The sequence below is a fragment of the Camelus bactrianus genome, chromosome 14 (assembly GCF_048773025.1).
Source record: "Camelus bactrianus isolate YW-2024 breed Bactrian camel chromosome 14, ASM4877302v1, whole genome shotgun sequence".
Lineage (NCBI taxonomy): Eukaryota > Metazoa > Chordata > Mammalia > Artiodactyla > Camelidae > Camelus > Camelus bactrianus.
In genome coordinates, this window is record NC_133552.1 from 18685043 (window position 1) to 18703900 (window position 18858).

The 18858-nt window shown below is 40.8% G+C and overlaps 1 protein-coding gene across 4 annotated transcripts in view; it reads left to right on the plus strand.

Moving 5' to 3' along the window:
* The window catches only part of TSC22D1 (TSC22 domain family member 1), a 110171-nt gene extending 96566 nt beyond the window's left edge, over positions 1–13605 (plus strand). For 2 of the 4 annotated variants that reach the window (XM_010951378.3, XM_045514024.2), the window contains exons 2-3: positions 10991–11042; positions 12212–13605. In XM_010951378.3, coding sequence (XP_010949680.2) covers positions 10991–11042; positions 12212–12469 — 310 coding nt within the window. In that variant the 3' untranslated portion in view covers positions 12470–13605. Of the gene's footprint in view, positions 1–9889; positions 9913–10204; positions 10578–10990; positions 11043–12211 lie in introns of those variants that run through there. The other 2 variants (XM_045514023.2, XM_010951379.3) reach the window with 2 other exon arrangements.
* The last annotated feature ends 5253 nt before the right edge of the window (positions 13606–18858 follow it).

Sequence of the window (18858 nt, forward strand, 5' to 3'; positions counted from 1 at the left end):
GAAGATGGCTCTCTGCCCCATCCTGCAATGAATTCCATAAATGCTGCACAAAACACACAATGTCTTTGAGCTTCAATTTCTAAACCTACAGAATAAGGAAATTAGGATGAGGTGATCTCTAAGGTCCATTTCACCTCTAAAAATTCTAAATAGACCATTTAAAGAAAGCGGGAGTCTAAAGAGAGAGGCCGTAACATGGAAACGTGTCCCTTGAACAAAGCAGAGGATATTTATTAAACACTCAGTGTCCCTCGCACACAGAGTTAACCTTTTCCAATTTAATGCTTACCTAAGGCTGTACCACATTAGAAATTCAGTAGCTGTGTCTTCTAGAATTTATCTTTGCCTTTGTCAATAAAACTGTTCAGTCAAGCTTCATCTTACTGTTTTAGGATCAACAAGGACGAGCTCTAATGGCTCTAAGTACTTCCGTGGGCAGAGAATGATGGTTAACCTGGTTCCTATTGGCTCTTCTTTCTCTAGTGCTGTCATCTTAGGGAATTTAACGTGAAAAATTAGCTTAAACTAACAAATCACTTTGAAAAAGTACAAGAGCTTGAAGCATCTATTTTCCATAGCTGTGCAAAAAGTAAAATAGAAATAGTATTCATATCTGATAGGAGACTTGCACGAGGTTCTTGAAACAACAAATCATAATCAGGACAACTTTTCACTTCAAGTGTTTTATATAGAACATCATTTGGTTTCTAAATCTGTGATGCCCTTTTTGCCCGTGGCTTCTGATTTTCATAATCTACCACAATTTAGCAAATGGTGATTTATGAAGAAACTTGGCTTTGAGGAGCTTATTTTCATGAAGGAAAAAAAGAAGAAAAGACAAAGTTAACCCTCTTGAGTCCTCTTGCTTAAAGGCATTTCAGAATATGGGCATTCTTTTGGAATTAGTAGTTATATTAAATAAAACAAAGAAAGAGAGCAGACAGGTATGGAAGAACCAGAGATAGTTTCTAGAATTACAGAATAATTTTAAAGTAATTGTAAATGTTTAGAGAGAAACTACACTGATACAGGAAAATTATATTCATAGAGCCTTATATGCTATACATGTGTGTGTATAAATAAATAGAAAGTTATATTTAAATTTGCTAGTATTTTGTTAGGATTTTTGAAATTCTAAGCAAGTAATTTAAGTCTTTAAATACTCATGTGGGATTTAGGGAACCTGTAGTATCAATATACCTGAGTTAGTTCTCCTGGAGATTAGTCACCAATAAATCTGACAGCTTTAAGACAAAGCAAAACTATACTTTAAAATTCAAACCCAATAATACATTTCATATGGTTATAGAACAGTTAATTAGTTGTAAAATAGACATTTTTAGGTCTTGTCAATGAAAGTATTCAACTCCTTGGATTATAACTTTTCAATCGCTTTTTTTCCTTGTTTTTACTTTAAAATATTTTTTTACCAAATTCCGTTGGATTGGATCCAATTGGGTTTTGTTTTGCTTTGTTCTTAATATGGCTGTCCAGCTGTTTCAGCACTACTGTTGAAAAGACTGTCTTTCTGCACTGAATCACTTTTCCATCTTTGTCAAGTCAATTTGCCATATTTGTGTGGGACTGTTTCTTACCTCTCTGTTCTCTCCCATTGCTCTACACTTGTCTTTTTATCAGTGCCACACTAGCATGATCAGAGTAGCTTTACAGAACGTCTTGAGTGGGAACCCATAAGCTTTATTCTAAATTTGTTTTGCTTATTCCAGTTCCTTTACCTTTACGTATAAATTTTAGAAACACTTTGTCATTTTTTTTGTGAAAAATCTTCATGGAATTTTGATTGGGATTACATTGAATCTATACATTGGTTGGGGGGGAGAGGCAACTGACGTATTAACAATATTGAGTCTTTTAATTAGTGAACACGGTGTATCTCACCACTTATTTGGTTCTCTTTAACGTCTTTCATCCGTGTTTTATAGTTTTCAGCATGCAGATTTTACACATATTTTGTTAGATTTATACCTAGTTCATGTATTTTTATGATATCATAAATGGAACTCTAAAATTTTTCAGCTTTTGTTTTTGCTAATATGTAGGAATACAGTTGATTTTTTCTATCCTGAGCTTTTATCCTCTGACCTTGACCTTGATAAACATGCTTATTGTTAGTTCCTGTAGCTTTTTGTACATTCTTTGGGATTTTCTGTATGGATAATCATTTTATCTGTGAATAGGATAATTTTATTTTTTTCTTTCTAGTCTGGATGTCCATTCGTTCGTTTGTTCGTCCTTCCATCCTTCTTTCCTTCCTTCCTTTCTTCTTCCCTCCCTCCCTTCCTTCCTCTTTATCTTTCATGTTATTGCCCGCCTGCCACTATTACCTCCAGTCTGATATTGAGTAGTATTGCTGAGAGTGGACATTCTTGCCTTTTTTTCCAGCCTTAGGGGGAAAGCATTCATTCTTTTACCATTAAGTGTGATGTCAGCTGAATGTTTTTTGTAGATGCCCTTTATCAAGTTGAAGAACTTCAATTCCTATTTTGCTGAAAGTTTTTATCATGAATGGATGTTGAATTTTGTGACACTGCTTTTTCTGCATCTATTGAGATGACTCTATCATTTTTCTACTTTAGTCTATTGATACAGCGAATCACATTGATATTCCAGTGCTTATACCTTGCATTCACAGGATAAATGCCATTTGGTCCTGATGTATTTATTATCCTTATTATATATAGTTGGATTCAAGTTGCTAAAATTTTTTTAAAGAACTTTTGCATGTGTGTTCATCAGGGCTGTTGGCCTGCAGTTTTCTTTTTCCTTTAAAATGTCTTTGCCTGGTTTTACTATTAGGGTCATGCTGGCCTTGTAGAATGAGTTGGAAAATGTTTTCTCCTTTTCAGTTTTCTGAAAGAGGGTTTGTGTGGAATTAGAATGATTCCTTCCTTAAATGTGCAGTAGAATTCACAAGTGAAACTATCTGGGCCTGAGATTCTTGGTGTTGGAAGACTGTAAACTACAAATTCATTTTAAAAATAGAAATAGAGCTATTTATCTTTTCTCCTCAAATGAGTTTTGGTGGCTCTGTCTTTCTAGGAATTGGTCCATTTCATCTAAATTGTTAAATTTATTAAGTAAATTGGATACACCATGTTTTATTTTTATTCAATTCAAAATACTTCCCAGTTTCCCTTTTATTTGACCCTCATGGATCATTTAGTTATGTGTTAAATATTTGGAGATTTTCCAGATAATTTTCTGTAACTGAATTCTAATTTAATTCCATTGTGCTCATAGGACATGCTTTGCGTAATTTGAATCTTTTAAAATTTATTGAGACTTGTGGCTCAGAATATGGTTGATCATGGTAAAAATTCCATGTGTGCTTGAAATTAATGTGTATTCTGCGGTTATGGGATGGAATGTTCCACAAAAACCAATTAGGTCACGTGGTTGACAGTGTTATTCAAGTGTTCTATACCCTTATTTATCTTCTGCTTCTTTAGTCTTTTTCTTATTGAGAGAGGATTGTTGAAAATTCTAACTTTAATTGTGGATTTTTCTATTTCTCCTTACAATTCTATCTATCCTATTTTGCTTCATAAGCTTTGAAGCTCTGTTATCAACATGTTAACATTTAGGATTTTTATGACCTCTTGGCACATTGACTCTTCCATTCATTATAAAATGATTTTAGCCCTGCACTCCACTTTGTCCAAATAATATAGCCACTTCAGACTTCTTCTGATTATTTTTAACATAGATGACCCTCTTGCAATCTCTTATTTTACCTATTTATGCCTTTATATTTAAAGTATTATTTTAAAGGCAGCAATAGTTTTGTCTTGCTCTTTTTTAATCCAATCTGACCACCTCTACCTTTTACTTAAGGTACTTAATTGAGGATATTTATATTTAATGTGATTATTGCTGCAGTTGGTTTAAATCTGCTATCTTGCTATTTGTTTTTTTATTTCATTCTTTATTCCTTTTCTCCTTTTCTACATCTTTTAGGTTATATTTTTCTCTAATGATTCCATTTTGTCTCCTTTATTAGCTTATTGGCTATAACTCTTTTGTTATTTCAGTTGTTCCTTTAGAGTTCGTAGTACGGTCTATTTGCAGATAATGTAAGGACCTTACAGCAGTGTATGTCCCTTCTCCTCTCCCGGCTTGTGTTCTGTTTCTGTCATACATTTCACTCCAACATATGCTACAGCCCCTCTTCACCCATACATTATTATTATTTTGGTTTTAAACAACCAATTATCTTTTAAAAAGAGATTTAAATAGTTAAGGGAAATATTTTTTGTATTTAACTACATAGTTAACCATCTCTGATGCTCTTCATTCTTTTGTGTACATCTTCAGTTTCCATCTGGTATCATTTTCCTCTTCCTGAAGGACTTACTTTAAAATTTCTTATAGCGCAGGTCGGCCAGTGACTGAATCCTTTCAGCTTCCGTGTGTGTGAAAAAGAATTTCATCTTCATTTTTGACAAGATATTTTCACTGGGCATAGACTTGTAGTTTGACAGGCTTTTCAATATTTCCTTTCAGCACTTTAGAGATATTGCCGCTTCGTCTTCTGTCACCTGGAAGTCTGTTCCCAACCTTTTCCTTGGTGCTCTGTGTGTAATTTAGTTCTTTCCCTGGTCTGCTTTTCAGATGATCTGTTTGTCACTGGTTTGCAGCCACTCGATTACGACGCACCTTGTTGCAGTTTCACTGTTCTCTTGCTTGAGCTTTGTTACGCTTCTTGCATCTGTGGATTTTTTTTTTTAAATAAAATTTGGGGAAAATTGCCATTATTTCTTCAAATACTTTTTTTTCTCTCCTTCCCTCGCCTCTTTTTTAGGGACTTCACTAAAGATTTATTTGGTTGTTTGAAATTGCTCACAGTTTAATGGTGTTTTCTTCTTTTTTTGTTCTTTTTTTCTGTTTGTTTTTTTTCCCCTGTGTGTGTGTGTGGTTTTTGTTTTGTTTTTGGTTTTTTTTGGACAATTTCTGTTGCTAATATATCACTAATATTTCTTCTGCCTTGTCTAATCTGCAGTTAATCCCATGCAGTGTATTTTTCTTCTGAAATTGTATTTTGTATCTTCATATCTAATTTGGGTTTTCTTTATACCTCACATGCCTCTACCTCATATGCTAATATTTACCTCTTCCTTCTTGAACATACGAAATGTGGTTATAATACTTCTTTTCATGTCCTGGTCTACAGAGTACATCATCTTTGTTACATCCGGGTCATCCTGATTGATTGATTTTCCTTCTCATTATGAATCAAATTTCCCTGCTTGTTTGTGCGCCTGGTACTTTTCATTGGGTTCCAGACACTGTGAATTATTGGTTGCTAACTGTATTTTATTTAATATCCTTGAGCCTTACTTGGGGAAAAATTAAGTTACTTGGAAACAGTTTGATCTTTTCAAGGCTTCCTTTTAAACTGTTTCACATAAGACGAAAATACCCTTCATAAAAACATGTCGATGTCATATATTTATACTGGGTTTTTTGCTTTTTCAATTGTAGATATGTTATCATCAGGCTGTAGGAGATTAGGATTTTGCACTTTTAAACCATTCTTACCCCACATTTTTTCTCCCCACCACACGTTTCTTCTTCCCATCACCTTCCCAATAAAGTTAACTTTTGAAAGTGAAACCAATAAAACATTTATTAATAGAATCATGTACATTTTATTTATGTATATATGTATTTATATAGCCTATATTTTTCTTTCTTACTTTTGTTTTCTGTCGGACTGTCTTTGAACTCACCTCCTTGCTCCATTAGATCTGGCCCATCCTCGCTGTCACTCCCCGCCCCCTGCGCGTGCTCAGATGTGTTAGATCATTTTTGTTTATTCCCACCGAAGCCTCCCTCCCACAGGCTCCGCTGCCTCCATGGTTACACGCTAGGTGCTGGTTAGGCTTGCTTAGCACCTGTCATCCCAAGACTTCCTCCCCCATCATCCTATTGACTCCCTTCCAGTCTCCAGCATTTGAGTCCCTGGTTCATGTTTCCCATGCCTTCCTTTTTTTTTTTTTCCTTTTGAAATATACAATATTTCTCATTAAAAAAAATTTTAATTTATGGTGGTAAGAACACTTAACCTGAGATCCATCCTCTTATTAAGCATACAACACAGTGTTGTTTGTACATACATACAACTGTACATACCACCCAGTGTTTGCACTTGCAGGGCTGTACATACAACCCAGTGCTGTTTGACCGTAGGTGCAGGGATGTACATACAACCCAGTGCTGTTTGATTGTAGGTGCAGGGCTGTACATACAACCCAGTGTTGTTTGGCTGTAGGTGCAGGGCTGTACATACAACCCAGTGCTGTTTGACCGTAGGTGCAGGGATGTACATACAACCCAGTGCTGTTTGATTGTAGGTGCAGGGCTGTACATACAACCCAGTGTTGTTTGGCTGTAGGTGCAGGGCTGTACATACAACCCAGTGTTGTTTGGCTGTAGGTGCACGGCTGTACATACAACCCAGTGCTGTTTGATTGTAGGTGCACGGCTGTACATACAACCCAGTGCTGTTTGACTGTAGGTGCAGGGCTGTACGGCAGATCTCTGGAACTCATTCTTCTTGTTTAACCCTGTTTCCTGATTTGCTCCTCCACTGTGGTGTCTAAAATGTCTGAACATGTTTTTATGCTACTTTACACTTCACTGATTTGGCCAAGCGAAAAACCTTTTTACTCTTAGAATTTTATAGATACTTCTCCCATTGTTTTTTGGCAGCCAGCAAAACCATTCTGATACGAGCACCGGTGTTTGTACCTTGTTTTTTCTGTTTGGAGGCTTTTAGGATTTTCTGTCCTACATGATCTTTAATTTCATGATGCTGTGCTCTGCTGTGGGGCTCTTGGCATTGACTGTGTTGGCCGTGTGTTCGTCTCGTTTAATCTGGAGATGTGTGCCCTTCCATTCTGGAAAAATTCTGAAATTATTTCTTTGATAATTTCCTTCCCTCTGTTCTCTGTTTTTGGAATTCGTTCTTTTTTTGGTGTTGGACCTCTTAGATTTATCCTTTTAGTCTCTTGTATCTCTCAATTCTATCTCTTTATTTCGTTCTAATTTGGGGAAGATTTTCTCAACTTTATCTTCCAACTTTTCTCTGGAAATTAAGAAAATTTAAAGTACGGTTGAATTTTCTTTTTCTTCTTCTTTTTTTAAAATATCTTTGGCATTGTTTCTTTTTCCAGCAGCGTATGAGACCCTAACACTAAAACATTATTCGTTGTTTACCTGCAATTCGGCTTTAACTGGGAGTCCTGTGGTTTCATTTGCGAAACCTGGGAACCCTACTCCCAGTGGCCAGTGAGAGTAAATGGGGAAGGGGAGGTGATGTGGTGTGCAGACCCTGGGCAACGATGTGATCAGGCACAAGGTGATGTGCTTTAGCCTCTTCCCTGGCAGTCACTTTAGATTTGCAAGGAGTTTGGACAGAGGGAGAAACAGGTTATCCTATTTCAGTGGTGAGTCCCCAGCAGCACCTATATTGGCCAAGTCAGATCAAGTTTGGAAGAAAAGCACATGTTACTGAACTAGAAACACACAGGCCCTGCCCCTCCTCCCCTTCTCCCATCCTAGCATACGTGCTCCCAGCATGCAAAAGTGACTGAACTGGCATCCAAGCAAAAAGGCTCTTAGGCAAAGCGGAACAGAAAAACAAAAGCAGCAGCAAAGAACCATCTCAATCTCAAGTGTCCAGGCTGTTTCCCAGGCTCCAGATTCCCCACCCAAGTGAGACCTCCTGATCTCTGCACAGTGCCTGGAGTTGCCTAGTAGCATCCGTGCCTCTAGGGGTCTCTCCTGGAGTCACGGGAGTGTTTATCCTGCCTATCAGCTGGTCTTGGTTGAGCTCTGACTGGACACTAGATTCATAGATGCTGTGTTTTGCAAATGGAAGAAACTTTTGTAAATGGCTATAAAGTAAATTTAGCCATCTGTTCAAGGGTGTATGTACAAGGGTATCTCTTGGAAAATTATCTAAAATAGCAAAGTATTGGAGGTGACCATAACATCCAATGGTAGAGATATATGGGTTAGGACAGACTATGGTTCGTATATTGACTTCTGTAGCTTAATACTTGTTTCTTTCCGACTGTTAAAGAACGTCATGAGTAAATAAGATTCTGTTAATTTAGTAATCTTAAACTTCAGTGGGAATTTAAGATTCATTTCCTTATATGACCTTAGAGTTTTGGTTTTTTATGCTCTTTTTACAGCTTAAGATGATGCTTTAATAACTTTTCCTGTGCAGTTGGCATTCCGTCCAAATATGTAAATGATTTAATCATACAGATAGTTTTAGTGATAACTGTAATTTTCAAAATATAGAAACTATCATGTAGTAAATAAGAATTGTATCTAGCACTGGTAGATTATCATAGAGACCACATGCTTGCTTGCTAAATTATGATGATTTTGAGCTTCCACTTGTTTCCTTTTACTAAAAATGGGTGTCTTCCTCAAATAAATTTGTATCATATGAGATAATGTATATTTAATTTTTGCAAACTGTAAGTATGCCAACACATATTTGAGTACTATTTGAATATTATGTTATTCAAAAGCAAAGCCTTAAAATTTATAGAACAATAGGAACCTTACAATAAAAAAAGAATGATACTGCCTTATGGTTAGTCACACTTTAGCTTTTTAACCCCAAAAGAGTAGTGCTCTTTCATCAGCTACCACATTCACCCAGATTTGGTTCCTAATCACTTTGGAGAATTTCTAAAACTAGATGCACTCTACCAGCATTGGGGCAACTTACAAGAATGTCTAAGAGGCCCCAGTGGCAACTAAAATAGGAAATTTTAGTTAAAGGATGCTGCTTGAGGGAGAATGCTTGTTTGAGAAAAAAGAATCCGTGAGTGTGTGTGTGTGTGTGTGTGTAAATCAAATATATACATATAAATGCTCTATGGTCAAATTTTATGTTGTAATTATTTGTGACGATACAACTTGGATTAAGGAAGTCTTCAGTATTTGTAGTTTTTTTTGTTTGTTTCTGTTTTTATAAGATTATGCCGTTAGAGGGCAGTATTGTAGAGGTTTAAATGTACCTTCTAAATGTATTGAATTGCAAACTTTAAATAATCGAGTGAATTTAAGACTTTAGGCTTATAGTATCCTAAATTGTAACCTCATGTGTTATATCCTTGCAAATATTTTTAATTAATAGAGGAAATTATGTAATAGGTTAAGCTATTTTACACCCAGCTCTCTTAATTTTGGTTTGGAGAAGAGAATTACTTGGTCAGTGTGGCTAGGGGGTGACACAAAATACTTTACAATAGTTCAACTCCTCTGATGTAAGAAGGCTCAGAGGATTCAGTCTTGTAAGAATTGCGCTTAACTTCCAAAAATTTGCCTTAGGGACTTACTGAAAATAGATCTATGTAGGTAGGCTTCAACCTGTGGATTTTTTTTTTTAATCTATAAATGGAAAGAGGAGATCCAGTTTTAAGGTTTATGGCTCTAAGGACATTTTAAGAAGATCTGATTTCATCTGGTGGATTCCTTTTGGCCTCTATTTATGTATGTCTAACAAAGAATATGTAGTGTTTTTTGTTTTGTTTCTACACGTAATTGATAAATTCACGAAAAGGTAGAATCTCTCAAAAGGGAAATGTGATTTTTTTTTTCCCTCTAAAATTCACTGGCTTAAAAGAAGTACTACAGTATGGTTGTTATCCTTATAAATAAAAACGCCTATAAAATCCTCCCGTTACTGTTGTCTGTAAGAACCAGATAATTGAAATCGAGACACTCAGGCTCCTGCAAGTCTTTAGTGGTGAGACTGGGCATGCCCAGTAGCACAGACGGTTCTGGTTGCAAATAAGCAGCTTTCGCCGTTCAGCAGCCACGGGGACAAGCAGCTCCGGGGACGGGGGTCTGATTCCCTTAAACGTAAGCACGTGTGGGGTCCCCATCGTATTTCTCAGGGCCCCTTGGCGTTTTTCCGCCGGAGCACTGCTCGGGCCTTCCGAGCCTCGCTGGGCCCTAGAAAGCCCCACGCTCCAGCCCCTCCGAGCGCGGCCTGGGCCAGCCCACCCGAGGAGCAGATAGGGAGGTTGGGGGCGGAGTGGGGGTGCGGAGGAAGGCGGGGAAGCGGGAGGAGGGCGGGGAAGGGAGAAGGGGGCGGCTCCAGTGGCGTGCTGGCCAATCGGCGCGGCTCTTCCCTGCATATATTTTGCACGGAGAGTGGGAGTTCTGGATTAGAGCCTAGTGGAGCCCGGCCGTCGACCTGAGAGGCTTCTCTGCACAGCAGTAGGATCTGCATCTTCCCGGAATCGCCAAGCCCCAGAAGCCGGATTTCTTTAAATCAGGGCTGCTATTTTCTATTTCTCCCTGAGCTGCATAAAGCTAGAAGATTTTTATCTAGCTCAAACAAGGCTGCTACTATTCCCTCTTTTTTTTTTCCGTGAGGGTGTTTTTGGCTGCAATTGCATGAAATCCCAATGGTGTAGACCAGTGGCGATGGATCTAGGAGTTTACCAACTGAGACATTTTTCAATTTCTTTCTTGTCATCCTTGCTTGGGACTGAAAACGCCTCTGTGAGACTTGACAATAGGTAAATGTCGGCTGGGACAGTTTCTTTAAATTTACTCGTGAGATACTTGTAATAATGCAGGTGAAAGATAGCCAGGCGAATTCCTTTGTCCATTGCTGAGAGACTACGGTGACATGGATGGTGCTTTTTGAAATAAGAAGAATAGCCTTTTTTTTTTTTTTACAGGTCTGGCCAGAGAACAGGCTTTTACCACATTATGTAATTTAGCCTTTGTGGCTCACTAAAATAGGGAAATGTCTGAGTATTCGTTAGTAAGAGAGTGGCTGGTGTTTTCTGGAGGGTGATATATTACATAGCATTAAAGAATATTCCAAAAAATGATGCTAGTAATATCACAGAATTGGGAAATCCTCTTTGTCTTGGATATTTAAGATAAATTCCATTTATCGATTTTTTCCCCTTTTCTTTTCCAGCTCTTCTGGTGCGAGTGTGGTAGCTATTGACAACAAAATCGAGCAAGCTATGGTATGTACTGATTAAATATCGTTTGTACCGAATGTGGGCACAGTACAAAAAGCGAGGTGTCTTGGGATGGAACCAGGGCATCCGTGGTTGAGATGATGACTGCTCTTCATACATTTAGAAATGCCAGCACTATCTCCATTTTGCCAGCATGAAGCCACATACCGCGGCTCTAAGGAGAGAGAATGGGGGCCCTGAGGGTATTCCGTGTCCCTTCCAGGACCGATCTCACACAGCCGTCGGGATTTTTGCGGAGGTGTCCCTTTTTGCTGGGGAATTGCTAGGGAGGCGCTGGCCCGGCGTGTCCTTTGGTCGTGGGCACATCTAGCGACATGGCTTTACTGGGAATCCTAAGGTTTACCGGGGAGCCGGGATGGGTGAGGGCCCCAGAAGAAGGGATCTGGGGAAGGGGCCTCCTAGACCAGGCGCAAACAGACCCCCGATGATGTAGGCTACTGCACGATTTAGACAACCGGAGAAAAGTTTCGTCTTCTCAACCTGCGCCTGGATTTCTCCTATTTTTTATTTCCGCCTTGGCTGTTCTTTGTTATTGGAGCAGCGCCTGTGGCTCTTCTCACGGGATTCTCTGCCCACTGTTGCTAGGCAAACTCCGAACCTTTAATTCGGAGCTATAAATAACTCGAGCTCCCATTGGCTGCGACGGCTGCCCAGGTTTCTGTGATGTCAGCTTAATCACGAAAAGGGAGGGGGTTGGGGGTGGAGGGAGGAAAATGCGGCAACACGCTCTGTAGGAACTGGCTGCAGCCGGTGCTGAGGGAGGCGGTCCGGCGGGCGGAGGGAGGGACTTGGGGGCGGGGAAGCGGCTACCGTTGCTCCGGGGCTGGACGGCCCTGGGCCGGGCTTCTGCCCCAGTGCATTTGGCCATCTCAAATAGGAAACCTGACCGTGGGCAGTCCTGGCTAACGGCTGCAGAGAAAGCAGACTTTTGAATAGCTTGATCACTTACACGTTAAACAAGTATTGTACAGTTGAGGTTATATTCCGTAGATTTCCCCAAAGCCAGCTAGATGAACTCTAATTAGGTAGGATATGGAAGTGGTTAGGGAGAGCCGTGCAAAATAATACTTTTGAAATTTTAAGAGTCCAGGAAACAGTAAATAGTAAGTTAATAGGAAGTTAACCTTTTTTTCTCCCCTCTCTCTCCCTTTCAGGATCTGGTGAAAAGCCATTTGATGTATGCGGTTAGAGAGGAGGTGGAGGTCCTCAAAGAGCAAATCAAAGAACTAATAGAGAAAAATTCCCAGCTGGAGCAGGAAAATAATCTGCTGAAGACACTGGCCAGTCCCGAGCAGCTTGCCCAGTTTCAGGCCCAGCTGCAGACTGGCTCCCCGCCTGCCACCACACAGCCACAGGGGACCACGCAGCCCCCTGCCCAACCAGCGTCCCAGGGCTCAGGACCCACCGCGTAGCCTCGTACGCCCCCGCAGAACTGGCTGCTGCTGTCTGAACTGAACAGACCAGAGAAGATGTGCTAGGGGGATCCGCCTCCACCGTCACCCATTTCATTGCTCGCTGCAAAAGAGACGTGAGACTGACATATGCCATTATCTCTTTTTTCCAGCATTAAACACTCACATGCTTTGGGCTTGAAGAAATTTCTTAGTTGGGTGAATTAAAGGTTAATCTGAGAATTAGCATGGAGATACTGGGACATCATGCAGCTTGGCAGATCCGTGAGAAATGGTTCCATTCATGCTGAGGAGCTGTGTGCCTTTCCATCCCTCCTTGCTCCCCATCCCCACTTCCAAGAGTTCTTCCTGCTTGCACACAGTGTGTACTCCATGGGGTTCCGAAGCAGTGGAGTGCCACTGGACTTTCCTCTCTCTCCTCCCCTATGAGGACCTTGAAAGGGAGGTGAAAGTCAAGACTGAAGCTTAGTCTCACCTAAAATGAGGGGAAACGTAGTTCATTGTACAAATTGACGACTGTCACCAAATCCATAAAAAAAAAAAAAAAGTACTGTGCCTCTTTCCGAAACAGTGGATGACACAAAACTATTAGAGTGATTAAACGGTGACAGGTAGCTGGGACCTAGGCTGTCTTTACCATGAAGGTTGTTTTGCTTATTGTATATTTGTGTATGTAGTGTAACTATTTTGTATAATAGAGGACTGTAACTACTATTTAGGTTGTACAGATTGAAATTTAGATGTTTCATTGGCCGTCTGAAGAGGTGTGGATTGTCTTTTATATAGAGATCTACAGAAAAAATTACTCCACGAAGAAAAACACACCTACCTAAAGAGATTTTAAGCATTTGGCACAGTTAGTCACTTGGTGTAATCTGCAACCTACTAGCTGCTGAATATCTTGAAGTAAATCCCTGTTCACTGAAGTCATTTCATTGAGTTGATTGAATACTTTGGCAAATGATCAGTTGTAGCTGATGAGATGGGTTTCCCAGTAGGGGTTTCTGCATATTACCTGTATAGTAGTTATATGCATACGTTTCTGTGCATGTTCTCCACACAGTTGTAAGGTGTCACTGTATTTCATTGTTGCACTTGTCAACTTTCAATAAAGCATATAAAATGTTGATAAACAAGTGTTTCCATGTCACAGTATTAACGTATATAATTGCAGTCATTTCCACAAATATTTCCGGATAATGTTAGAACGATTTGACTAGTAAACTCCTAAAGAGGGGTGAAAGAGTTGGGCAGAGTAGTGGTGCTAGTGGTTTGACCAGAGAAGTAAAAGGAATTAGCCGCTGCATCAGTTCAGCACATAAGGATAGAGAGACATAATGAAGGACACAGGAGCCTCGTTCTGCAGACTAATTGTGTGACCTGGGCAAGTGGCTTACCCCCTCGGGCTGAAGTTCTCCCCTGTGGCTTTAGAATTCTAGGAGTCGGTGAAAAATCTTAATCTTCCAGTGTTTACCAGCTGAGGGGAATGAACCTTATTCTGTGTATAATCCCAACTGGCAGCTCTAAGATCAGAAGATGGGAGTTAGAGAGAGGCTGATTTCCACTTCAAGAACTGTCCCCTTGGGATGGGACATCTTTCCTAGTGTGGGTCGAGTTCTCATTTCCTGGGAATGTCCAAACAAAAAATAGGATAATTCTAGGGGTTTCCTCTTCTGGGTTTGAGGAAGGACCAGATGAGCAAGGGAGTCCCTCCAAATTGATTCTTTAAGGTTGTAAAATAAGTGGAAATTTGAAACATGGAATCCTACAGCAAACCGGCATCTGAGAATTGAGCCTGCGGGGTCCCACTCTGCTGTAGGAGCCGTGTCCGGGGTGGGTTTTCAGCTCTGTAATCTGCTCCAGCATCTCAGCAACTGCCCCTCCACCCGGTGGGGGCATTCCCAGGCTCTAAGTCTTACTCAAGCCTTTGTAGGACAGGAGTTAACTCTGAATCCTTCACTTCTCTAATGTAGAGCTGGTGGCAGGCTGATGGGTGAATGGAGGGAACATCAGAGCTCCTTAAAAAGAAACGGACAGGATGTGTGTGTTATGAAGCTCAAAGCAACTGGTGTGGTGACACTGCCTCCTGCAGAAAGCAGTAGACTGCTGACTGCCGTGGGAGGTTTGGGGAATTTGGAGAGGACTTAAAACAGTCTTTGTCATGTTCCTTTGAAGGTTATGTAACTTTGAAATAAAGGGATACTTATGTAGTAATTACATTTCCTTGAAAAAGAAAACGATAGTGAATAGAAATCTTTAACCATTTCATCTTTTATGTTTTAATGAAGACCCTCAATCGCAAAGGTGGTAATTGTGGAAAATTTGAAATTTTTCGTGTCAATGAATCTTTAAGATAATGGGCAACAATCTTCATTATTTAGTGGGATTTGGGGCCTTTTTATTAAAAATGTGAGAGTCCTACATTTTTGGGAGCTGAATATTGTGTGTGACGTACAACTGAATTATTAACATCAAAAGATGTTTTTCCATACGTGTTCATTTTAGTAATTACTAAACATGTTTTAAGTGATTTGACATATTTTAGGATGTTTCAGGTAATTAAAAAAGGCATTTTACTCTCTGCTTACAGGCCTGATTAGACCTTTGTTGGCCTGTGGGTTGTCGTATCATTGATTATATTGTACTTCTGTTCTGTGGAGCGGGAATGAATTTGAAAGGGGACAGAATGTGATAGCAGCACCGGGTGCCTGTGGCACCAGCACTTACGGCAGGGGAGGCCACCATCCCAAGAAGGAGAAACAGAAGGCATTTTGCAGGATTTTAATGAATGAATGCTTTCTGTTTCAAATTAACGGTACTCGTAACTCAGTAATTCTGTGCTTTTATTTTTGTATACTTTAAAAGCAAAAATTTCTTTTTCATTATGTGATAAATACGCAATGCCAGAATTGATTTTAAATTTACCCAAGAAATGTATAAAAGTTGACCATAACTGAAATTAGAAATGAAAAATTAATTTCCACAGGCACGACTCTGCTGTTGCTTTATGTAAAGTTAAGTAGTCGAAGCTACCAGGACGACAGCTTTTAGTCAACTTCACATCCATTCGGACAGCGATAATGGTCTAAAGATGAGAAATGGAGGCAGAGCACGTGTTGTGTCCTCCCTTTTAGATAAAATCGCCTGAAAATGGAGAAATGTGCCCACCAACGGAACTTGAAGCAGGTTGTGCAGTGAGCTTCCGGCTTGGGTGTTGGGAGAGGAACCGGAGCAGAGGGTGAAGCCTGCAGTAACGAGCTCTTTGACCTTTGAATGCGGAATGGGACCTCTCAGACCTGCTTTCTTACCCGTAAAATAGGAGGTTGGATCAGATCTCGAAGATTCTGTCCTGCCATAAGATGCTACAGTTTTCCCCAATGACTTTCTTCTATTCTAACTTTTTTTTGGGGGGGGGGGGGGAAGGTGCCATTTTATTTGTTTATTAACATCTTGGACTAAAATTAATTTGGTTTTAATCCTAGCTTGCCCAGTTACTAGCTAAGTGACCTCGGGCAGGTTCCTTTACTTGCTGATCTGTTTCTTCATGCTCAAATGGGGACATGCTATCGCCAGGGGTTTTTTGTAAGGGTCATGCTGGAAAGCTGTAAACGCAGAGGTGGGTTCAGAGCAAGGGTTCAAGAAATGTTAGCCTTTCTGTTATTGTTGAGAGTCATTTGTTCTCTTGTTAATGTTTATGTATTTGATTTTGTATTTTTTGTAGGCATAAAGCGGCGGCAGGCTTATTTTCTCATAGCTTTTGATTTTGCATGAGATAATAGTGGTGGCTGTGAAAATTTTATTACAAAAACACATGTTTTAAAAAGCCATTTAGAATATGGACAGAAATGCATCATTTCTTCTGTACCTAAGAAATAATATTGAAGGCAGCTGTTTGATTTATGTGAGTCAGAGAAAGAATTTGTTCAGAATTGTTCATGTTTGAAAGTCACATTGGTAGTAGTAAATACACAATTACAGGTAGAATATCTATATCTTAAATTATTTATTTCCTTATGGGAAAAAGTTCTGGGTAAAACAGCGCTATGGAATGCCACGGGGACCAAGGCCACTGGGATTAGTAATCAGGTTTTATCAACAGCTATTCTGAAAGGTTCTCTGGCCACTTTTAAAGTGTATAAAAATTACTACACTATTACAGTATAAATCTGTGCTTTAATCCAGCTGTTTTAGACACAGATGTCTATAGGATAGGACAGAGAAGTTTCTTGAGACATAATGTTAGGCAGTAGGGAGTGGTCACGACCGTGGCCATTGGAGGGTAGGCTCCATCCACACACGAAGGGCGCCTGTGCTCCTCAGCTCCAGGCACTCATTGCTGTGCAGGAACTCAAGCCCTGTGTTGCCAGATCTTTGCGTTTTTCAAGATCCTGAAATCCAGGCTCTGTGAGAATATTCCTGATTTTTAGACACAGTGCAGACCAGACAAAAGCACAACTATTATGCTGCTCTGGCCCGAGTTTCCACTCTCTACTTTCTAGGTCTGAATCAAGAGCCAAACTCCTGGCAGAAACAGGCAGCTCATCCTTCAGCACGAAACAAAACAGAAAACCTCTTCCTTTTGATGAGAGAAAAGGGGCACAGGCTCTCTGGTGAGCTGTGTGTGAATTTACTCTGAGAATGTTTCCTGAGCATCTTCTACAAGCCAGAGACAGGACAGAGGACAAGGCACCGCCCCTGCCCTCATGCGCAGCCCAAGTATTGCCTGTAAGAGAAGTGTGGTGCTCTGTTTGGCGAAATTTGCCTTCTGTGACATGATACCTGAGTCACTCCTCCTCTGTTCCTTCTCAGATGAATCCTTTGGCAAAAGTATTTCTGGGAGTCCTTTTAGGAGCTGTTGTTAAATTGGTAGCAATTCCTCATGGTGTGATAACCCCCTCTGCTACATTTTATAACTGACTCACTTGAGGACAAAGACGTTGTTTGCTGATGTGTGTGCTACAGGGTCACGTCACACATGCCCCACATTTCCGGGAATAACATTTATTTCAATTAATCTGCCCTATCATGTCAAGTACATTCAGGCATGCCCCGAAAGTGGTTTGTAGTCTGTGCAGACTAGGAGACAAAGAAAAAGGAAGACAGTTTCTCTCCTAAGGAGCAGAGAGAGATGGAGACATTAGGGTGACCAACCGTACTGGTTTCCCCGGGATGGAGGGCATTCCCGGAATTGGGATTCTCAGTGCTAAGACCAGGAGAGTCCTGGGCAAACCGGGACCAGCTGGTCTCCCTAGATCCCATTTCCTCTTCTGCTTGGACACACAGCTGGATTACACCTCCCAGCCCCTTGAAGTTAGGTGTGACATGGGACTCAGTTTTAGTCAATGGATCAGTGGCTGAAGTGATGGAACATTTGGCCAGGAGAAGTCCCACCTGCTGTGCTCCTTCCTCTTCCGCTGACCCGATGGGGAGGGCCTGGTGCCCTTGAATGACTGGTGTGCCCTCCCCCACTAACCTGGAACCGGCCAGCAAGGCCTCCTGAGCTGGAGTGTGTCGGTCATCAGGCATCTTAGAATCCGACCCTAATTAACACGGAAAGGAGGACGCCGACCTGGGGTGCTGCCGTCCAAGCTGAAATGCGTGGCATTGGCTGTGGTTGGGTGATGAAACCACTGGCAGCGGGAGAGGTTGGGACCCTTACTGTTGGCGGTGATACCTTCAAAGCCGCCCAGGTGCCCAGCTGAGCCTGTGGCCCTGAGGAGCCACAAAGTTAGTGACCTGTGGCTCTTCACTGTGTTTGACCAAGGCTTTTCTGAAAAGAAAGTGAGCTCAGGAAAGAGTGAGACCAGTTTATACGCAGAGAGGAAAGGGAATAAAAGATACAGAAATCTGGGGCTGTCTGGTATGGAGAAACCTGTTGCTTCTCCATCCCAAAGAGCTGGAAATAAGACTAACGGGTCAGTAAAGGCCTGTTAAGACCTTTCAGTTAAGCAAGGTGCTCCACCCCTTCAGCAAATATGGAATAAAGGGTCTGGACTCTCCATAGATGCCTTTGGTTCTAGGTGGCTTCCAGGTGCTGACTGTAGGCAAGACCAAGTACTGACTCACAACAATCTTGTCCAGAAAAATATTTTTGGCCGTGTTATTGACACAATGAATCAATCAGATACAAATAGGAGGGAAGCCTACAAATCTTTTGAGGAACTTTCATTGCCAAGGAAAACACAAGCCCAGACTTCAGCAGTAACAACAAAACTTCGTTGAAACCTTCCAATAATCCCCTGGCCTTGGAACAAGCAGGAGCTGGAGGTGGGCGAAGTGAGCCACTAAAGCTGTCCGGCTCCCAAGGAGAGCATTCTCTAATGCCCAGTTCACACGGGGTGGATACCAGGTGCGAAAGCCTCCCAGAGGTGGGAACCTGGAGTCTGGAG